The 20,507-nt window shown below is 38.4% G+C and overlaps 1 protein-coding gene across 6 annotated transcripts in view; it reads right to left on the reverse strand.

Moving 5' to 3' along the window:
* HPS5 (HPS5 biogenesis of lysosomal organelles complex 2 subunit 2) overlaps positions 1-20,507 on the reverse strand; it is a 37,680-nt gene that overhangs the window by 16,323 nt on the left and 850 nt on the right. For 2 of the 6 annotated variants that reach the window (XM_084895487.1, XM_084895488.1), the window contains exons 2-14: positions 20,313-20,493; positions 17,412-17,575; positions 15,240-15,350; positions 15,004-15,068; positions 14,363-14,555; positions 13,099-13,232; positions 11,102-11,314; positions 10,513-10,584; positions 6,518-6,606; positions 4,455-4,633; positions 3,590-3,748; positions 2,781-2,967; positions 1,710-1,833 (exon numbers count right to left, since the gene is read on the reverse strand). In XM_084895487.1, coding sequence (XP_084751613.1) covers positions 1,710-1,833; positions 2,781-2,967; positions 3,590-3,748; positions 4,455-4,633; positions 6,518-6,606; positions 10,513-10,584; positions 11,102-11,314; positions 13,099-13,232; positions 14,363-14,555; positions 15,004-15,068; positions 15,240-15,350; positions 17,412-17,519 — 1,634 coding nt within the window. In that variant the 5' untranslated portion in view covers positions 17,520-17,575; positions 20,313-20,493. Of the gene's footprint in view, positions 1-1,709; positions 1,834-2,780; positions 2,968-3,589; positions 3,749-4,454; positions 4,634-6,517; positions 6,607-10,512; positions 10,585-11,101; positions 11,315-13,098; positions 13,233-14,362; positions 14,556-15,003; positions 15,069-15,239; positions 15,351-17,411; positions 17,576-20,253; positions 20,494-20,507 lie in introns of all 6 variants that reach the window. The other 4 variants (XM_084895490.1, XM_084895491.1, XM_084895489.1 and 1 more) reach the window with 4 other exon arrangements.

A 20,507-nucleotide genomic window follows, 5' to 3' on the forward strand; every position in this document is an offset into this window, starting at 1 on the left:
TTCTATTAGTCCCAGAAAGGCAACTTGGACTTAATAAAAGAAAGACTGCTTACAGCAACTTCCCTAATCAACTATATATTTCACATAAGGTCCACATAAAATTTACAATATAATAATTTACTTCATTTACTAAACTGCTTTAAGTGCTAAAGAAAAGGTCTTTAAAAAAAAGAAAAAAAGAAAATGTCTTCAACTCCAGTCTGTGATATTTCTATCAATTTAAGAAAGAAGGCCATATGACCACCTGCTCCACCCTAGCCAGAGAATTAATAACATTTCTTCATGAAAGTCAGCTGCCAACTAGTCACGACATATTCTTCTTGATAAGCAAAATTTGTACGAATAAGACAAATAAGCAGTTAAGTGGTTGTACAAAGTCTTCTCTCTCAAACTCAAATGCCAATCTTGGTCCCAGGGATTAGTTAGACTTCTGAAGTCTCCAATTCTGAGCCCAAACTGAGAAAGGATAAAAAATTGGCTAATGATAGCCCTGGCCAGGTAGCTCAGTTGGTAAGAGCATCACCCCCAATAAACCTAGGTTAAGGTTTCAAACCCCAATCATGGCACATATAAGATTCAATGAATGAATGCATAAATAAGTACAACAACAAATCAATGTGGGGATTTTCTCTCTCTCTCTATGAATAAGTGAATTTAAAAAACAAATAAATAAAAAGGAAAAGGCAATGACTAATGATATATGTAAACTGTTTCTATGAGGGATGAGAAAAATAACAGATTTTTAAACTTTTGCTGTCTGTGAGCTAAAAAACCACATATATAACAACTCAAATATCCAGCTACTCAAAGAGGGAAGCTAAATTCCCCAAGATGGAAATGAGAAGTTAACAGTTCCATATAACAGATGATATGAGAAATAACCTAGAAACCTTATTTTTTTTTTCTCATTTAAAATGTCTTTCCAGCCGAGACCGGTTTGGCTCAATGGATAGAGTGTCGGCTTGGGGACCAAAGGGTCCCAGGTTTGATTCCGGTCAAGGGCATGTACCTTGGTTGCGGGCATATCCCCAGTAGGGGGTGTGCAAGAGGCAGCTGATCGATGACTCTTTCTCATTGATGTTTCTAACTCTCTATCTCTCTCCCTTCCTCTCTGTACAAAATCAATAAAATATATTTAAAAAAAAAAAAAAATGTCTTTCCAGTCCTGGCTGGTGTGACTCAGTTGATTGAGCATTATTCCACATACTGAAAGGTCACCAGTTCAATTCCCAGTCAGGGCATATGCCCAGGTTGCAGGGTTGACCCAGGGAAGCAATTGATCCATATTTTTCAATCTCTCTCCCTCTCACCTTCATCTCTCTAAAATCATTAAAATTGATGAAAAGCATTTTTTTAAATCCTATATAATAAAAGCCTACTATGCAAATTGATCAAACGGTGGAACTACCAGTGCAACGGCCAGTTGCTTTGACATGCACTGACCACCAGTGGGCAGACGCTCAATGCAGGAGCTGGCCCCAGCCCAGCCAAGGCGGGTATCAGCAAGGACTCCTGATCGGCCAGCCAGCTGCCCCACAGGTCACCCCTGATCACCGGCCAGGCTTAGGGACCCTACCTGTGCACAAATTTGGTGCACCAGGCCTCTAGTAAATAAAATAAAATGTCTCTCATTCTCAGCACAGAAGTACCTAAATGGACAAAGGAAGTAAAGCCAGAATGGGATTAAACAACAAGACTAATTAGTTTACCTTTCCTTGACAGCCTGAAGAGACACAAGAGGAGATGGAGAGCGAAATGATAATGGAATGCCGAAGGGGAGAAATGTTTCATTCTTATCTGTCTCAAACGTCACTGGAACATGAGAAACATTGTCTGATGAATTAAATCAAGGGGGGAAAAACAAAATCTAATCATATGGGAGTTTTTTTTAACCTTTAAAGAAATTCTGAAATAAATAAACCAAAGGAAATGAAAGATTCAATACCAAAATCACAACTGACCCAGATACAAATGAGCAGAACACAGGTTTACAAGATGCATGGGATGGTCCACATATAAAACACTCAAGCAGGTACCTTCATCTTCCTACTAACCCTGAATCCCCACAAGTCAAAAAGGAAGTTTAAAGTTTCTATAAATCTCTTCTCAACAGTTCGGTCACAGGAATGCTCAAACATCAAAAAGTGTAGGCAATGGCCCCAAAACTGTAGTAATTTTTCAGTCCTAATGGAAAATAATTTGGTTAGTCAGATTAAAATTGCCCTGCTCTTCTGGTTAATGACCTCCTTTCTTAATCTTTCCAGCATTTTAATGCATGATTAAAATTAGGTAAATTAGGTACTTTATCAATATTAGCCTAAGCATGGGGGAGAGGGAACAACTACACACAAATCCATTCTTCTACTGGTAAGCAGATCTACAGGTCTGGATGGAAAGTCTATCAACATAATAAAACTTTATAAAGTTAACACTTTATTGGAAACTCTATGCATGAGATAATCCAGGCAAATAAAAGTGACAGAAAGTTAGTGCTTCACATCTGCAACCAATAAAAGACAAACTCGGGCCCTGGCCAGAGTAGCTCAGTTGGGTGAGTGTTGTCCAGTGCACAAAAGGTTGTTGGTTCAATTTCCGGTCAGGGTACTTGCGCAGATTGTGGGCTCATTCCTTGCTAGGGGGCATGTAGGAGGCAGCCGATCGATGTTCCCCTCTCACATCAATGTTTCTCTCTCTCCCTCTCCCTTTCTCTCTCTCTAAAAAGTCAGTAAACATATTAAAAAATATACACATACTAGTATATAAAAAGACACACTAATTACCTTCATTTCCATGTGAGCTGCAACACTGATCTGGCTGGTCCTCTTCTTGATGTGAGATGAATTCTTTAAGTCTCTCATCTTCTGAGAGGGTTTGACTGTGAAGGGAACAAGTGTCTTCATCTGATTGACTGCCTCTTCTACTACTAATAATACGATAGATACCAGAGTCCAAGATGCTGAAACTTTCCTAAAAATGAAAAAGAATTCCAAAAAATCAAAGTAAAACTTTCCTTTATAACACAATGTAGCTTTTTAAGAGAAAAGTCAATGGTAAAAGCAGCAAGTCTATAATAACAATTATGGCTTATTAGTACAAACTGGCGAACAAGGTCTAGGCTCCGGGCAGCTGGTCACAGCTAAGTGAGATCATGCTACCATATTTCTCTAGCTTGTCTCCATAAAGCCTGGCAGTGAGAATGGGGACTGAAGGAGATAATCCTGAGCTGCATTAAAACTCAAATTAGCATGAAGAATCTAAAATAATTGCATATTAGGAACAGAACAACTTAACTGCGCTGGAGGCTCTATGAGGTGCATTTGCAAAAAGAATATAATTAAAAATGACAAAGCAAAATGTGGCTCCAAGACAAACTTAAACGAATGCTTCATAGGGCTGTCCAGCAGCTAAAATAAAGCTCCCTTTGACTGCCCTCCACCCCTGCCAAAAAAAAAAAAAAAAAAAAAAAAAAAAAAAAAAAAAAATCTACTATATGGAAAGAAAGATAAGCTTTGGGATTCCAGAGGTGAGTAGAACCTAAAGTAGAAAATCTTACTGTACAGAAAAACCCGTTAAAAGTGAGAATACCTACATGTGATGAAATGGAGCTTCTTCTGCTGCTGCAAGCTGAATCCAAAGGTTCAAATTTTAAGATTAATTCTTCTAGTTGAGAAATCAAATCACTATAGGTTGTGAGGTCCAGCTGAGATTTCAAGTGCTCCAATTTATCTACAGTCAATGATTTTCTTCCCTATTAAAAGGATAAGTATAAACCCAATAGAATAGCCTACTATATGTAACTAAATCTATATTCAAATGGCCCATATATTTAAAGAGGTCTAACATAGAACATAAAACCTCAGAAGTGCTTTAAAAAAAGGTTTAACAAGTGAGTAAAGATTTAATGAGAATTACCTTAGGAATTAAGACTTTAATTAGAATTTTCTGTATGCACAATCATCCCCTTTAAAACAAAGTGTGAGCGTTAACTGGTTTGGCTCAGTGGATAGAGCGTTGCCCTGTGCATTCAAGGGTCCCAGGTTCGATTCTGGTCAGGGGCATGTACATTGGTTGCGGCACATACCCAGTCGGGAGTGTGCAGGAGGCAATTGATCGATGTTTCCCTCTCATCGCTGTTTCTAACTCTCTACCCCACTCCCTTTCTCTCTGTAAAAAAATTAAAATATATATATTTTTAAAAATAAAAGAAAATCTGAAATTCAAATAAATTTGTGAGTAAACTTGATTTTTTTTTTTTTTTTTAATGAAAAGTATGCCCTTTTTCTTACCCTCCACCCACCCCTAGATTTATTTGTCATGTTTCCTTTGGGAATTCATTGCTGCTTTACTGTAGTTCATATAGAAAGGGCTAGTTAAGCCAAGAAACTTTGTAGCACAATCTTGCAAGCTAGGATGGTTGTAACAACCCAGATGAATATGTAAGCTCTCTGACTCACTCTGCCAGCAATGAGAGAATTCTGGAAAAGACAGCAAGTGTGAGCAGCCAAGTTCCAAAGGCCTCTCCTGAGCAGGCGTTCCACACAGCGTTCCACAGATAAGAGGGAAAGATGAGAGATTTTCCCATTTAGATGCAAACAGAACAGCTCATTCTTGAAGACAGCCACATCCTGAATATCTACAAAAGCCAAAGGGTGGGGTGAGCACACAGATGTTACCGGTAAACAAATATTCCTTTTCCATTTTTGCAAGGGTTGAAATTATTCTAATAAATTCACTTTTTCATTAGGTTTGGCTTGCTTGAATTTCATCTTTTTATATTTTCATTTCAATAAAGAAATAATGTTTTAGACACTATTCTAAAAAGAACAAAAATAAAAGAAACAGAAAAAGAAACGCATCTCTCTGATCCAAAGTCCTATTTTAAAATGCTATTTTCTGTGAAAGGAATTGGGACTTTAAAAGAGGACACTCGCCGAAACCGGTTGGCTCACTGGATAGAGCCTCGGCCTGCGGACTGAAAGGTCTGGGGTTTGATTCCGGTCAAGGGCATGTACCTTGGTTGTGGGCACATCCCCAGTAGGGGGTGTGCAAGAGGCAACTGGTAGATGATTCTCTCTCATCAATGTCTCTAACTATCTGTCCCTCTCTCTTCCTCTCTGTAAAAAATCAATAAAATATTTTTTTTTTTTTAAAAAGAGGACACTCTACAGTAGACACCAGACTATGACATTATGAGAGTTATCATCTAATGTCAAGTAATGGGTTTTAACATACTATGTAAATAAACAAACAGTTTATGGAAAAATAAAAACAGAACATCATGAAAGTACTTAATGCAGACTATCACGAAAGAACTTTAAAAACTAGTTTTAATATCACTAACATGGTATCTAATAAGATGGTCCCGTAGAAACAGTAAAATGGTGGTTTCCAGGGACTGGGGTTGTGGGAGAATTGGGATGTGTTGGTCAAAGGATACACACATGCAAAAGGAAGATGATTAAATTCTAGAGATCCAATGCACAGCCTTGTGATTATAGTAAAAAAATACTGAATTATGTATTTCAATGTTGCTAAGCGATAAACCTTAAATGATCTTACCACAAAAGGTGGTAATCATATTGCAATACATAAATGAACCAAACCAACACACTGTACAACCTTAAACATATACAATGTATGTGTTGATTTTTAAAAGTCTAAAAAGGAGAAACAAATTAGATTTCATGGGATACCCCTTAGGGTACTTAATCCATAAGAAGTCAATGCTGATCAGAATCAGTAAGTAATGGTTTCTTTCTTTTTATGTTTTTACAAAGCAGAAAATGACCCAAAAGTCAAATATACTTCCTGAGAAGCAAGCTAAAAAAACTAAATTTCCTCCATTTCTGGTTTTAACCAAAAGAATACAGAGATTGATTTTCTCTGTTTCAGTCATTTACAATGGCTATTGTTCCCATAAGGACTTTTTGAATCCCAAACTACTGAGACACAAAACAGGAATTAAAGCAAGACTTCCAAAAGGCGTAAAGATTCAGGATAAGTAGAGGGGGGAAATTTAACCCATTCAATCCTAAACAGTAGTTACTAATATTTAAGAATAAATAAAAACTATATTTAAAAGTTATCCCTAACTGGTTTGGCTCAGTGGATAGAGCATAGGCCTGTGGACTCAAGGGTTCCAGGTTCGATTCTGGTCAAGGGCATGTACCTTGGTTGCAGACACATCCCCAGTAGGGGACGTGCAGAAGGCAGCTGATCAATGTTTCTCTCTCATTGATGTTTCTGACTCTCTGTCCCTCTCACTTCCTCTGTAAAAAATCAATAAAATATATTGTTTTTTAAAAGTTTAAAAGGCATAAAGAAATAAATAAGCACAAATTCAGAAATGTATGCTTGTGAACTACCTTACAAAGGGAAATATCTATGATATTAATGTTTAAAAGGAATGTCACCTTGTTCTGTTTTTTTATATCTTACACTACAAGAGAATCCTCCTATAATAATTCAATCTTTCACAAGCATGGGATTGTAAGTTACATAAGGAAAATATAATTACCTTTGACTTCACTCCAAAGAAGAACCTGAACATTCTGAGGAACGAAAATATAAATTCCTCTTTCTGTCCAAGTTAACACACAATGCTCACTGCAAAAGAAAATGGAAGGAATCAAGAGAATTCTAGTTTGCTCAGATACAGTTTATAATTCCTTGCACTCAGACACTTATATTAGCTATCAAAGTAAAATTAGCCTGTACAAAGAAAATATAAAAGTGTATCGGCCAATCAAGTCCTGAAATCTCTTTTCTATCTCTAACAATGCACTGCTAAAAAAGTTATATAATGCCAACTGGGAAAAATTCAATATATATGCTAAATATCTTCTAGAAAAAGAAAACAGCCGAAGCTGGTTTGGCTCAGTGGTAGAGCATCGGTCTGTGGACTGAAGGGTCCCAGGTTCGATTCCGGTCAAGGGCATGTACATTGGTTGCGGGCACATCCCCGGTAGGGGGTGTACAAGAGGCAGCTGGTCGATGTTTCTCTCTCATCGACATTTCTAGCTCTCTATCTCACTCCCTTCCTCCTCTCTGTGAAATATCAATAAAATATATTTTTTAAAAAAAGAAAAAAGAAAAAGAAAACAAAAGGTTAGTATCTTTCCTTATGTTTGTTAAAGCTGCTAAACTTCCCATGTGTTATGACAGGGGTACATTTAAAACAAAGACTAAACATAGCACCTCCCCACCAGTCACTACTCCAGTGAGTCACTTTAAGGGATGGTAATATTTTGATATCCTTAGTTGTGTGTAAGTAAGAAAGGTTGGAAACTCCCAGTCAACTACGTGCCAGGAGCTTTACTGAAGACTCTACTTACATTATCTAACCCTGTAGCAACTCATCAAGATAAGGGCATTGTCTGTATTTTTTTTTTTTTTTTGAAGTGCAGAAACATGAAAATATAGGCCATTCAGCATAAATGCATAAGAGTCAGAATTTATACCAAGAACCCTCTGGGCTCCAAAACCTAGACTTTTCTCTCTATGCCTCCCAAAATCTATTTCTTCCCTTATTTATCCTCTCAACTGTTACCTGGAATCCAAAATATTCCTCTTTACTGCATTCTCAAAAAGTCATAGATTTCCTACCTGCCAAACCCAATAACCCTTCCTCATTTCCCTTCTTGATCCCTAAGCAAGGGCCAATATTGCTGGCTGTCCTTCTTTCCAGAATCTCACCTCCCTGGACTCTGGAACATTGCACTTTCTTTTGCAGTTCCTGCCCTGGTACTCTTCATCTCTGATCATCTCCTTCTATAATCCTTTGCTCATATAGCTCACTCTCTCAAAGCTACTACTATTTTCTACATACCACTGGTAATCTGCTTCTTGGCTTCCCCAGGGCATTCCCCAACTTATAATGCTCTCATTCTAGCCACCTCTCAAGGATCAGAAGTTGTACTCACCTCTGAAGTCCTTCTCTGATGGCACACAGCAATTGCTTTTCTTCTTGCCCCCAACCTATCTCTTGCCAACCCTGCTCATCTGGCATTAATCATGTACTGCACTGTCACAGTCTTTTTAAAAATATATATATTTTATTGACTTTTCACAGAGAGAAAGTGAGAGGGAGAGAGAGTCAGAGAAACATCGATGGGAGAGAAACATCCATCAGTGCCTCCTGCACGTCCCCCACTGGGGATGTGCCCACAACCAAGGTACGTGCCTGCAACCAAGGTACAGGCCCTTGACCGGAATCAAACCTGGGATCCTTCAGTCCACAGGCCAACACTCTATCCACTAAGCCAAACCGGTCAGAGCGCAACTCTTATTTTTTTTATTGTTAAACTTTTTGTAGACATAAACCACATCTTTCCAACAAAATATGATCTTGAGATCAGGGACATTTTTTTAAATGCACCCAAGGGTACTAAAAATTGTACCATGTAACAATGAAACTAAGAGTGATATTTAACACAAATATTAAACATTTTGCCAATATAAGACCCAGACCTTTGTCACAAAGATGAATAATATGGTAAGAATCCTAGTCCAAAGTAAGTAAAATTAGAAGGCTGCCTTCAGGAGCCAAAGGAGAAAATAATGAGAGGCCAGAAGATCCCTGAGTAAAGAGATACAGGATCATGATTTTGATACTAAACTTGATATTCAACTTGGAAAGATCCCTTAGGAGTAGCAAACTAGATTAGATTGGGGGTGGTGATTAGGGAATAGATAAGAGCTGATACTTTATAATTTATATATCCCTCTTTCCCTTATCCCTTCACTGATAACAGACTGGGACACAAGCCTAGCAGCATTGTTTAAGAAGGGAAAGTGATACCAATGTACTAAAAAAGAAAGTATAAAATATGCTTTCTTGTAGGATTTGTAGGTATAACAGTAATGGTTACCACAAGACACAAGTATACAGGTAGAAAATAATAGAAAACAAAGGCTCTCCTACTCATGGTTTCTCAAAAAAAATCTTAGTTGAATTCTTTAATTAAGCTATTCTTTGAGAGCCTTATATGTGTTTTGCACTGCACCCATAGTAAAAGAGTTGACAACCTGGTGCTGGGATGAATACAGTGAAATAGTGGTGATGATGAAGGAATGAATAAGATGTGACAACAGTGCACAGGAATACGTGCCTAGTCTAAGCAGCATTAGGAGTCAGCAAAAGCTTCAAAATGGCATTAATTATTGCTTACACTGAGACATAGGCAGAGGCAGATCATGAAGGGCTTTGTTTGGTATGGCAGAAGCTGTAATGGGAACTTTATTTTTTTTTTTAATATATATTTTATTGATTTTTTACAGAGAGGAGGAGAGAGGGATAGAGAGCTAGAAACGTCGATGAGAGAGAAACATTGACCAGCTGCCTCTTGCACACCCCCTACCGGGGATGTGCCCGCAACCAATGTACATGCCCTTGACCAGAATCGAACCTGGGACCTTTCAGTCCGCAGATCGATGCTCTACCACTGAGCCAAACCGGTTTCGGCTGTAATGGGAACTTTAAATAGCTTTTACTCAAAGGAATAATAGCTCTACCAGGAGAACAGCAAACTGTAGCCTCGTTATTAGAAAACATATTTTTGGGTAAGGGACTTCCCCATACCCCATACATTACAGTCCACAATATTTATTAACTGTCTATATATGCCAGGCACTATACCAAGCACTGAGAATAAATAGTGAATAAAACAGACATGGCACCCTCATGAAGTTTACTAAGAGTAAGACGGGCATATATACTGCATGCATATGTAATTTTAAATTGTGATAAGAGCCATAAAGAAAGAGTTTTTAGTATGTTTTATCTAATTGTGAACAAAAAAATAACTGTCTCCAGTAACTTTCAGGATACTTTATAATTTACTTTTAAATACTTCAGTGTAGGTAGTGAGACACATACATACATAAGTTAGGATCAATTAGTTAACATTTCAAGTGTTTAAAAAAATCACATTCTAAGAACACTTAGCCTTTGAAAAACCCCAATCAGGAGTCTACACTTCAGGGAACCTATAGTCAGCTCTAAATAATATTCTCTTAATCTGCATTAGAGACCTTATACATTGGCCAAATATTTTCCATTGTTGAAATAAGTAGAGTTCCAGACACATAGATTTGGCTGGAAATCACACTGGCATCCCCACGCTTGCAGAACAAGGTGTAGGAATTGGCAAGCCCAGCAGCTGACAGCCTTTAGTAGCACTCTGGGTTGCCACTTAATGACGGACTTTGCACTGAATCCAGTAGAAGGCTAACTGAACCCTGATATTAAAAGATGGCCAGATGAATCTACCTCAGGTGGATCTTTCATGCAAGGCACTTGTCAGAATACCTAAAGGACTGAGAGCCAAAGTTTCACCAAGCTTACAAGAACAAGTTCTACAACTATTTTTGTCCTTGCCTACTAAGAATTAAAATTTTATTTAAAAAAATATTTAAAAGGTAACTGCCCTTGAGCAAGAAACAAAAGGAAAAAGTTGTGTATGTGTGTGTGTGTGTGTGTATGTGTTTTAAGGATCAAATGGAGAAACTTACCTAAGATGCAAGAGTTTGGGGAAAGACAAAGACTGGGAGGACCCAACTGTATGATCATACTGAGGTTCTGATCTAGGAAGTAAACACACACATTAGTGATTTCATCACAACAGGAAAGCATGTTTTCCCTCCATAGAAAAAAAAATTTTTTTTTTAAAGTATATTTTATTGATTCTTTATAGAGAGGAAGGGAGAGATATAGAGAGCTAGAAACGTCGATGAGAGAGAAACATCGACCAGCTGCCTCCTACACACCCACCACTGGGGATGTACCCGCAACTCGGGTACATGCCCTTGACCGGAATCGAACCTGGGACCCTTCAGTCCGCAGTCCGACGCTCTACCACTGAGCCAAACCGGTTTCGGCTCCATAGGAAAATTTTTGCCTCCAAACACACCCAAATGCCTAATTACATGTGCCCTCATTCAATTTGCTTTAAATTATATGAAAGATAATTGGTGAAAAAGACTTTTGGTTTCTCTGAATTTTTTAAGGCATAATCTTTAACACATATAGAATATCATGTGTTAACATCTCCATGAAAGTTCCTCAAATACTCCCCACCAGCCATACAAATCATTACCTTACCTGAGAGTAATCACAGGGAGAGGTGGTGATGAGAGGAGTTTCTTAAACTGATGTGTACTTATAACTTCCCCATCAAAGTTCACTTCCCACATTCTGGAGCCAGGTCGAGCACAATATATTAGAGGTTGCTGGCCCGCAGCACACCTTCCAGGGAAGAAACAAGCTCCATATTCTCCATCTCTTTCTTTGTTTCCAATTTTCCAAAATTTTTCTCTAATACCCAAAAAGGAAAAGAAAGCATGTTTGCCTACAGAAGTCAAAAATAATGGCACTACAAATCAGCATGGAATAATGTGAGAGAATCAACTATCAGCTGCCTCTTGCACACCCCCTGCACACACCTCAACCCGGGCATGCTCTTGACAGGAATCCAACCTAGGACTCTTCAGTGTGCAGGCCGATGCGCAATCCACTGAGCCAAACCAGCTAAGACTCAGCCAAATTTCTAAACTGGAACATTTGATAAACTTGAAAACCTACAGGTGAAAAATAATTAAGAACTTTGTGAAACTAACAAGTATTTTATAAAATCTCAAAGGGTGGAGTTAATGGCCAAAGGTCCAATGTCAAAGGCTGTATTAGAGGTAACTGAGGTAACAGGAAGGGCACAGAACCAGCTAGGCCTCAGCTTTCTGATCTACAAAAATTAAAGGGTGACACAAGATGAGCTCCAATTCTATAAGTCTAACCTCACCACTGAACTATAGTCTGAAATAAGTCCGAAGCAAGTGCATCATCCTTCCTACTGATTGCATGTAAACTGACCACTTATATCTCAAAGTCTTGCCTCTCTGCTATCCAGCCAGGTTTTCTGATACCAGACACCTGCCACCTGCTATAACTGGCCTCCTTCCCATGTGCCTTTCTTATCCCAAGAAATAAAAGCAAAGTACATCTCTCTTCATCCTTTCCTCTATCATCCCTGACAATCAGCACACATTTCTTCAAACCTTTTGGAATAAATATCCTCCTGCTTTCTCAAATAGCAGTCTCCTAAAATACATGAACCCCCAGAAATACAGACTTTCAAGCCTAGATAGTTCTTAAGAAATCAATTTCCAAACCCTGATTTTCTCTGTGTACACTTTCTTAAAATGACCTGACAACCCACCTACTCCGTGTGGCATTTAAAGCTGTCATTCTCAGTGTGGTGCCAAGTAAACATTTTTCCCACAACTCCTCTTCTTAACCCAGATTGGCAAGTTCTAGAAATGCTGATGTCTTTGTCATTTTTCCTCTAAGGGCTGTTCCTTCCTGCTAGAATATCCTCCCAGCACCTCTTCTTCCAGATTTCATTTACTGAAAATCCTCATCAAAATTACTGGAGCTGGCTAGTAGATTCACTATACTATTCTCTCTTCTTTTGTGTATGTCCAAAATTCTCCCAAAAGTATTTTTAAATGGGAAGGTCCTGAGGAATTTTTGCAGGGAAGGGGTAAGGGGGCTAAGGGGAAAGAAAGAGAGCCAGTGAAATTTCCCTGCAGTGAGAATGGCTGAGGAACTTCGGCACAGTGATATATAATATTCATTTCAAGCTGTTTCCTATTCTGTTCTGGTATCTCACAGACACCTCTTATATATTCTTTTGCCATTCACTGGACCTTTGCTCTACCTTTGAGATTTTGGTTGAATATTTGTCAGCTTCACAATTTCTTAATTATTCTTCATCTAATTTTACACTTTAGTAAAATTACATTAAATATACAACAAATTCAATTAAGGAAGCTTCTGATTCCCCATATTAAAACAAGCCTTATTTTGCCTTTCTTCATGGCACTTAGATCATGCGTCAGAGAGAGTTAACAGTTCTCTTAGTCACCCACTTGACTGAATCAGTATCCTCTATCTCTTCTCTACTCTCTAACATCAGCTTGCACACAGCTGGTTCCTAATGAATATCTGTATAATTAAACTGAGGGGATTGGGTTAGACTATTTTTAGGTCCCTTCCAGTTCTTAAATTCTGTATATCCTATGACACGTGGTTAGTCAATATACCTTTCAGTGTCACACAAGAAGGATCGAGTGAGTGAAGATACAAGCAGTCTTCCATCCAAATAATCTAACTGGACAACACAGGAGTCAACTGTTGTTATTGTCTGAACAGGAAACATCACAAAGGTAGCAGCTGCCTAAAAGGAACATAACAAAGAAATACAGTTTATTTATCATTACATATACCCATAATCTCCTTCTCTACCTTTTAAATGTAAATACCTTGGATAGCAAAATAAAAACTCGTAAGGAACCAAAATTTGATTGGTCCCTTTTTATTTATTTCACATAACAATATCAAAGTTATGTGAAATAAATTGGTACACAACTGCAGAAGAGAAATCTTAAGGCTCTCTTAATGATGATCCAAACTGAGAGTTGGAATAAAAAGATGAAGCAAGTTTTCAAATATGTAGGAAATTTTTAATTTGTAGACAGAATTCTCCCTTTGGAAGAAAGACAAATTAGGGCTGTACTATGTATCAGGTTCCAATTATATTTTGGATCAAAACTATAAAGAATCAAGTGATAACCTTGATGGGTCATTATGAACAAACCAGAAGAATATTATGACATGGTAATTAAAATAATTTAGCCAAAGGTAGTTAGATCTCTTTTCTGCCAGGATCCTATATGGAAATAAGGGATGAAAAGACAAGTTCCCCACTTCCAATATAATAAATAACCTTTGGAGGAGAGAGATAGTGCAAAGCTGGCTTAATGACAGACTGGAGCATTCTGGTAGGATAACGTGAGACTCAACCCTTCCATCCCAACAGGAACTGTGACACGCACGAAGTCTGGGATCCTCCACAGCTGAGCACAATCCAGGAGGTGCCTTTAAGATTCCATTCACGCCATCCTCAGAAAAAATATACCTAGACCCATGAATTTCTTCTACCCTTACAAAGGAGCCTGGGCAATTGATGCCATTTTATTCACACAACTAATAAATTGGCATCTTTCTTAATAGCCTAGTATTAAATAATGCATTATTTAAGTTATCCATACGGATAAATTATGAAGTACCAAACAGTCAAAGCGTAAATTACTGAAGTTAGCTCACAGAAGCCATTTGCAACAGTATCAAGCTAAACCAGACTCCCATATGTACCACATACTAACAAGTCTATCAAAATTAATATTCTTGGTTTTAGATCAGTCCCCCAAAAATTTCAGTAGATAAAATTATGTTCTTTGTTTGAAATTCTGTGACCTAACACCTTTTATCTCACCCACATATGCAAATAATTGGACTGAGACTTACCCTTGCTTGTTTAGAAGTGGTGAGTTTGATGGCTGAAACTTTCCCCATATGATCACCTACAAAAACTCTAAGAATCGCTGTATCCCAACAGAGAGCTGTAACTTTTCGGCCCTTGTGTTCTGAAGACACAGAAATTCGTTCTGGTTTCCCACGACGCTCTTGATTTAATTCCCAAACAACTACAAAACCTTGACTGCAAAGATTGAGACAAAGAAGCAAATTTTTGGCAATGGTGAAAAAGGTACAATTTAACTGCATCACAGTGTCAACTATGCTAAATATATATGTAAACTTGTTCTTCAGAAAAGAGGAAATAGAAAGTCAAGGTATTTATTTCCTTGCATTAGTCCACCAATCCAGCATATAAGAACTCAGATGTTGTAAATTATCTGTTACCTTCCTCTTTTAAGACCACTGAAATGTTGTTGCTTCATTTTAGCATTTTCCACAAACACTAGGGCAACTGACTGTCCATCCTGGTTTGCTGGGGAATGAGAGGTTTCCCAGGACACAGGACTTTCAGTGATCAAAGTGAGACAGTCCTAGGCAAATCAGGATGGTTGGGCACCCTACACACAGCTACATTTGTTAGTTTAAAATGCATCTGGATAAGGTCAGATAGTTTTTAAACAGTTTCTCACCTGGTAGCTACAGCAACATAATCATCATCATGTGGACAACAGGCAACCTGAGAAATTGCTCCTTCCTGGAGCACAAAAAGGAAAATTAGGCAGTTTCACAAAAATGGTATTTTTTTCACTTTTAAATCTCAAGTTTTATATTTTTTTTTTATTCCAAATGATTATTCATAATGGAGAAATTGGCATTTATGAAAGATACTCCGAATGGTATACGACAGAGCTATCCTTAATCTTACCCTATGTGAAAGGAAGAGCCTGTGCTTCCAGCCTTCCTTTTGAATGAGGTTGAGACCTCCTCCTGAACTGCCCAAGGCCAACCATTTCCGAGAGACAGCTATGCTCGTGCACTAAAAACATGTAAACAGACAAGAGTGAGTTCACCACAGTCATTTAATCAAACAAACTATGCACTAGAAATAAATACTGAGGATCTGTGTAACAGGTTCCTCTCCCAGCCACCCCCTGCCCAGTTGGATACCACATAATGGCACTCATGCTCTCATTCCAATATACTGAAAAATACACAAGAAGGAACATTTTGGCTTTTTTTATTTATTTAATATATTTTATTGATTTTTATAGGGAGAAAGGGAGAAGGATAGAAAGTTAGAAATATCGACGAGATGCCAAAGCCGGTTTGGCTCAGTGGAAGAGTGTCGGTCTGCGGACTGAAAGGTCTCAGGTTCGATTCCGGTCAAGGGCATGTACCTTGCTTGCGGGCACATCCCCGGTGGGGGGTGTGCAGGAGGCAGCAGGTCGATGTTTCTCTATCATCAACGTTTCTAGCTCTCTATCTCTCTCCCTTTCTCTCTGTTAAAAATCAATAAAATATATTATAAAAAAAAAAAGAAAAGAAAAGAAAAAGAAATATCGACGAAAGAGAAACATCAATCAGCTGCCTCCTGCACAATCCCCAATGGGTATGTGCCTGCAACCAAGGTACATGCCCTTAACTGGAATCAAACCTGGGACTCTTGAGTTCGCAGGCCAACACTCTAGCCACTGAGCCAAACTGGTCAGGGCCATTTTGGCTTTAAATTGTTAATTTTTGAATCTCAAAATGGCCAAACAGGCTTAATTATATGAATGAGTAATTCATCTTTTGTGTAATTTAGCTTGGCTATTCCAATGCTGACCACAATGATGGAGGATTAATTACGTCTCCAGGGGATACATCACCACTTTAATCATTTGTTCACTTCAATAATTTCCCATTCGTATAATCAACATAAACATCCAAAATTTTTAGAGCAAGTGAGGCTTCGGAGGACACAGATAAAGGTCACTACGTACTATTTTTCCCTACACCCTCGCTCTCCTCATCCACCAGAGAAAGCAGCGGCCATGCTGTAACCGTGTAAAATTGTTGCTTGGTCGACACACAGACTTTCCCATCCCTCTTCAACCTTGCTGCTTTCCGCCACAGAAGCTAGAGAACCTAAATGTTCACTTGCCCAGTTTCTCATGCAGTTATGGGGAGTCATGTGGCTCAAATCCAGCTAATAAAACTAAGACGAAAGCCCTACCTTCCCAGATAAAAGGCAGAGTCCAAAAACAAAGAAAGCCTTTATATTTGGCCCCCTTTTTCTTGCTTGAGATACTAATGGAAACATCAAGATTGGAGCCAGGATACCTATCTTGCAACTGTGACTAAAAACCAACATATGGATGATGGTAGAACAGAAAAATGGAGAGCCTGGGTCCTCAGGGAAATCACTGGGCCACAACACTAAACCCAGAAATACTAACCTCCAACAAGGTTAATAGCATCACTAATGCTTACGCCACTATTGGTAAGGTATTCTATAACTTGCAGCTAAAAACATGTCTGCTATCGGCCCTTATAATTTTGCCCATTACTTCCTTTTCTCCCTTTGCTCAGAGGCTACTTAGGGTGAGAGCAAAAGTGTAAAAATAAAACTATTTTAAAATTGGTTATGAGACTTGTTCTGCAATGTGTTATTCCTGAGTTTATCAAAAGAACTCAGGATTTGAAGGAAGCACATAGAGATAATGACTTACGCTATAGAGCTAATAACTTTTGCTCTGTTCCCTAAATGGATGTACATCAAATTCCTTGTTTTGGAATGAGTTTAGTTTAACAGCAGAGGTTCATGTTGCTCAAAACTCATAAATACTATTTTATTTTCAATCAAATACATTACTTTCTAAGAGAAGACGGAAAGATTACTGGGGGGGGAAGGGGGGGTGTGAATCAGCAATTAATACCATGGTCTCCAAGGACAAGAAAGAATTAAAATGATAGCTCAAAAAAATAAAACAAGAAAGAGCTATGAACATGCCATATAGACAGTAATGCTTAATACTAACTAGTATTACCTGAGGCACATGTAACAGCACACAAACATATGAATATAAATGTGAGATATTCATATCAAGAAATTCACCTTTAGACGACTTGAGTCCAGCCTTAGGGCTGAAAGTAATGGATCCAGAGAATCAAACTCTGCCAGAACATGGGTGTAGGACTCCGGGATGACTGGCACAAAAGTCATTTAGCTGGAAAGGTGAAACTATGTTGAGTGATAGGCACAGGATTCCTGAATTAAACCTGCAAAAACATAATTTAAGCAGCTCAGCACTCACTTGACATGCATTTAATGAGTATGTAAAGAACACAGGAAAGCCGAGACCGGTTTGGCTCAATGGATAGAGGGTCGGCTAGGGACTGAAGGGTCCCGGGTTCAATTCTGGTCAAGGGCATGTACCTTGGTTGCGGGCATATCCCCGGTGGGGGGTGTGCAAGAGGCAGCTGATCGATGATTCTCTCTCATCGATGTTTCTAACTCTCTATCTCTCTCCCTTCCTCTCTGTACAAAATCAATAAAAGATATTTAAAAAAAAAAAAAAAAAAAAAGGACACAGGAAAGAAAGGGACAAGAATCCCTACTCTGGAGGTGTTCAGGAAAACATGCATGGGTAACATGCAAACATCAGCTTGTACTGCATCATTTCCTGATTCTAAACCTCCCAGAATAAGGCCAGATTCTCAAGGCCCTCCATAATCCTACCGGACTCATCGAACAGTGTGAGAAGGTAGAATGGACACTGCAGGATTTTTTTTAAAATGTTTTTTATTAATTTTAGAGAAGGAAGGCAGAGGGAGAGAAGGGATAGACACATCAATCAACTCCTCCTGCATGCCCCCTACTGAGGATCAAGCCTGCAACCCCGGCATGTGCCCTGACCTCAAATCAAACCCCGACCTCCTGGTTCATCGGTCGCATAATAATCTGAACGCATAATAATCTGGCCACTCAGTTATATCCTATATAACAAAAGGCTAATATGCAAATTGTCCCCTCGACCAGGAGTTCGACCAGCAGGCAGCCTGGCCAACTGCCCACGTCCCCTCCCCCTGGCCAGGCTGGCCAGACCCCACCCATGCATGAATTCATGCAAATAGGTATATGTATATGTATATGTATATGTACACACACACACACACACACACACACACACTGAGTGGCCAGATTATGTGTTCAGAGATCATAATAATCTGGCCACTCAGTGTATGTGTCAGGCACTGTTCTAGGTCCCAGGGACAACAAAAGAAGACAAAACAGTCTTAACACTCATGGAGTATACCTTCTAGTGACAAAGCACATACAAGCTTAAGATATTTTTATTGCATACACATAATATAGTCTTATTTTCTAGCAATAAGTATCTAGCATATGCTAGTAACATTATTCTTATACATCTTGACCTCTGCAGGGAGAACAATATTCAAAAAAAGAAAAATCTTTAGGAGTCCTATAGGGGCATACTTAAGATATTTTGGGTTTGGTTCCAGATCACCATAATAAGGTGAGTACAGCAATAAAATGAGCCAATCTTTTTACTGGTGGAAGGGCTTGTCTTCAAAAAAAAACAAAAAACGCAACATCTGTGGAGCACAATAAAGCAAAGTGCAATAAAATGAGGTATGTCTATACTTAAAATATTTGAGAATTCCTGACAGAATAAAAATCTTTTTTCCCCCACTCATTCATTTTATTGAGTACTTAGTAAAATATGAGACATAGCAATGGAAACAGGACAAATAAAATATCAGAAACCAATCACTTTAAATTCAAATAGGAGGGGGAAGAAGAACAAATCTCACATACGCACATCTTTCACAAGGGCAACATATGCAAAGTGCTATGTTGGAACTTAAAAAACAGAGATAATCAAGAATTCAAAGGAACCATGGAAAACTTCCTAAGGGAAGTAGCCTTGGTAGCTGAGTAGGCTCTTATCAGAAGAAAATGGGTGAGGGTAGCAGATTGGGCAGCAATAAGCAAAGATATATAGAATATGTTTGGAGAATATAAGTTTAATCTTTGGTTGAAACACAGGATCCAAGCAATGGAATAATGAAAGATAAAGCTGGAATAGCAATTCAAGCACAAGTTACAAAACACTTTGAATCTCAAACCAAGGAACCTGAACAAATTTTAATTTGGAAGGCAACAAAGGTATTGAAAAATTTGTGTTGGATGATCACATAATTTCTGTGAAGTCCTGTGGGTAGATATGTGAGAAGGATGGAGAGTGACGAAGTAAAGATAAGGCTTTTTCAATTAATAAAGAAATCTGCTGGAAAGAAAACAAACTTTTGGCTTTCTGACCAGGCAAAACTCAAAACAGTTTAGGTACTAGCTAAAAGAAAAAAGTCTCTAAAATGAAAGGATCTGGAGATAAAAAAAGATAAAACCACAATATAAGATCCCGAAGAAGGACTGACCATCAAGACCATCGTCGAAATCGGTTTGGCTCAATGGACAGAGCACCGGAGACTGAAGGGTCCCGGGTTCAATTCCGGTCAAAGGCATGTACCTTGGTTGCAGGCATATCCCCCCGGGGGGGGGGGGGGGGGGGGTGCAAGAGGCAGCTGATCGATGACTCTCATCGATGTTTCTAACTATCTCTCTCACTTCCTCTCTGTACAAAATCAATAAAATATATTAAATTAAAAAAAAAAAAGACCACGGTATCGATCTCTTCTACTTGTAATCTTCAAACTGCGGTTGATTGGCCATTTGGCCTTGATCTCATTGAAAAGAAAATGCCCTGGAAGTTATGATTTAATGGAGTAAAAAACTATTTTGTTCTTAAGATTTAGTGGAGATAAGGTTGGAAAAGAAACAGCATAAACAATATCAGTTCTCAAGAGCAGTTTTTCTGTAATTCTCCATAAGTTTTTTTTTTTTTTTAAGCTTCATAGAAACCTTCAACAGCTACCCTTCTTACAGAAACAATGATCTTATCTCTATTTGGTCCAGCTTCATCTTCCATCTTACCCTCTCTCCTCTTCTCCAACTTCACAGTTATCTTTTGTTCCTCTTTCACTTTGTAAACTTCCTGTGCCTCCATAACTTTAATATAGGCTGTTTCTTGAATCTCCCTCCATCTAACAAAATCCTATTTTCCTGGAAACTTAAGTTTAAATATTTCTTCTGTTAAGTCTGTCGCACCTCCAGCCTAGGAAAAAAAAA

Source organism: Pipistrellus hanaki, assembly GCF_964339955.1.
Source record: "Pipistrellus hanaki genome assembly, chromosome: 9".
Taxonomy (NCBI): domain Eukaryota; kingdom Metazoa; phylum Chordata; class Mammalia; order Chiroptera; family Vespertilionidae; genus Pipistrellus; species Pipistrellus hanaki.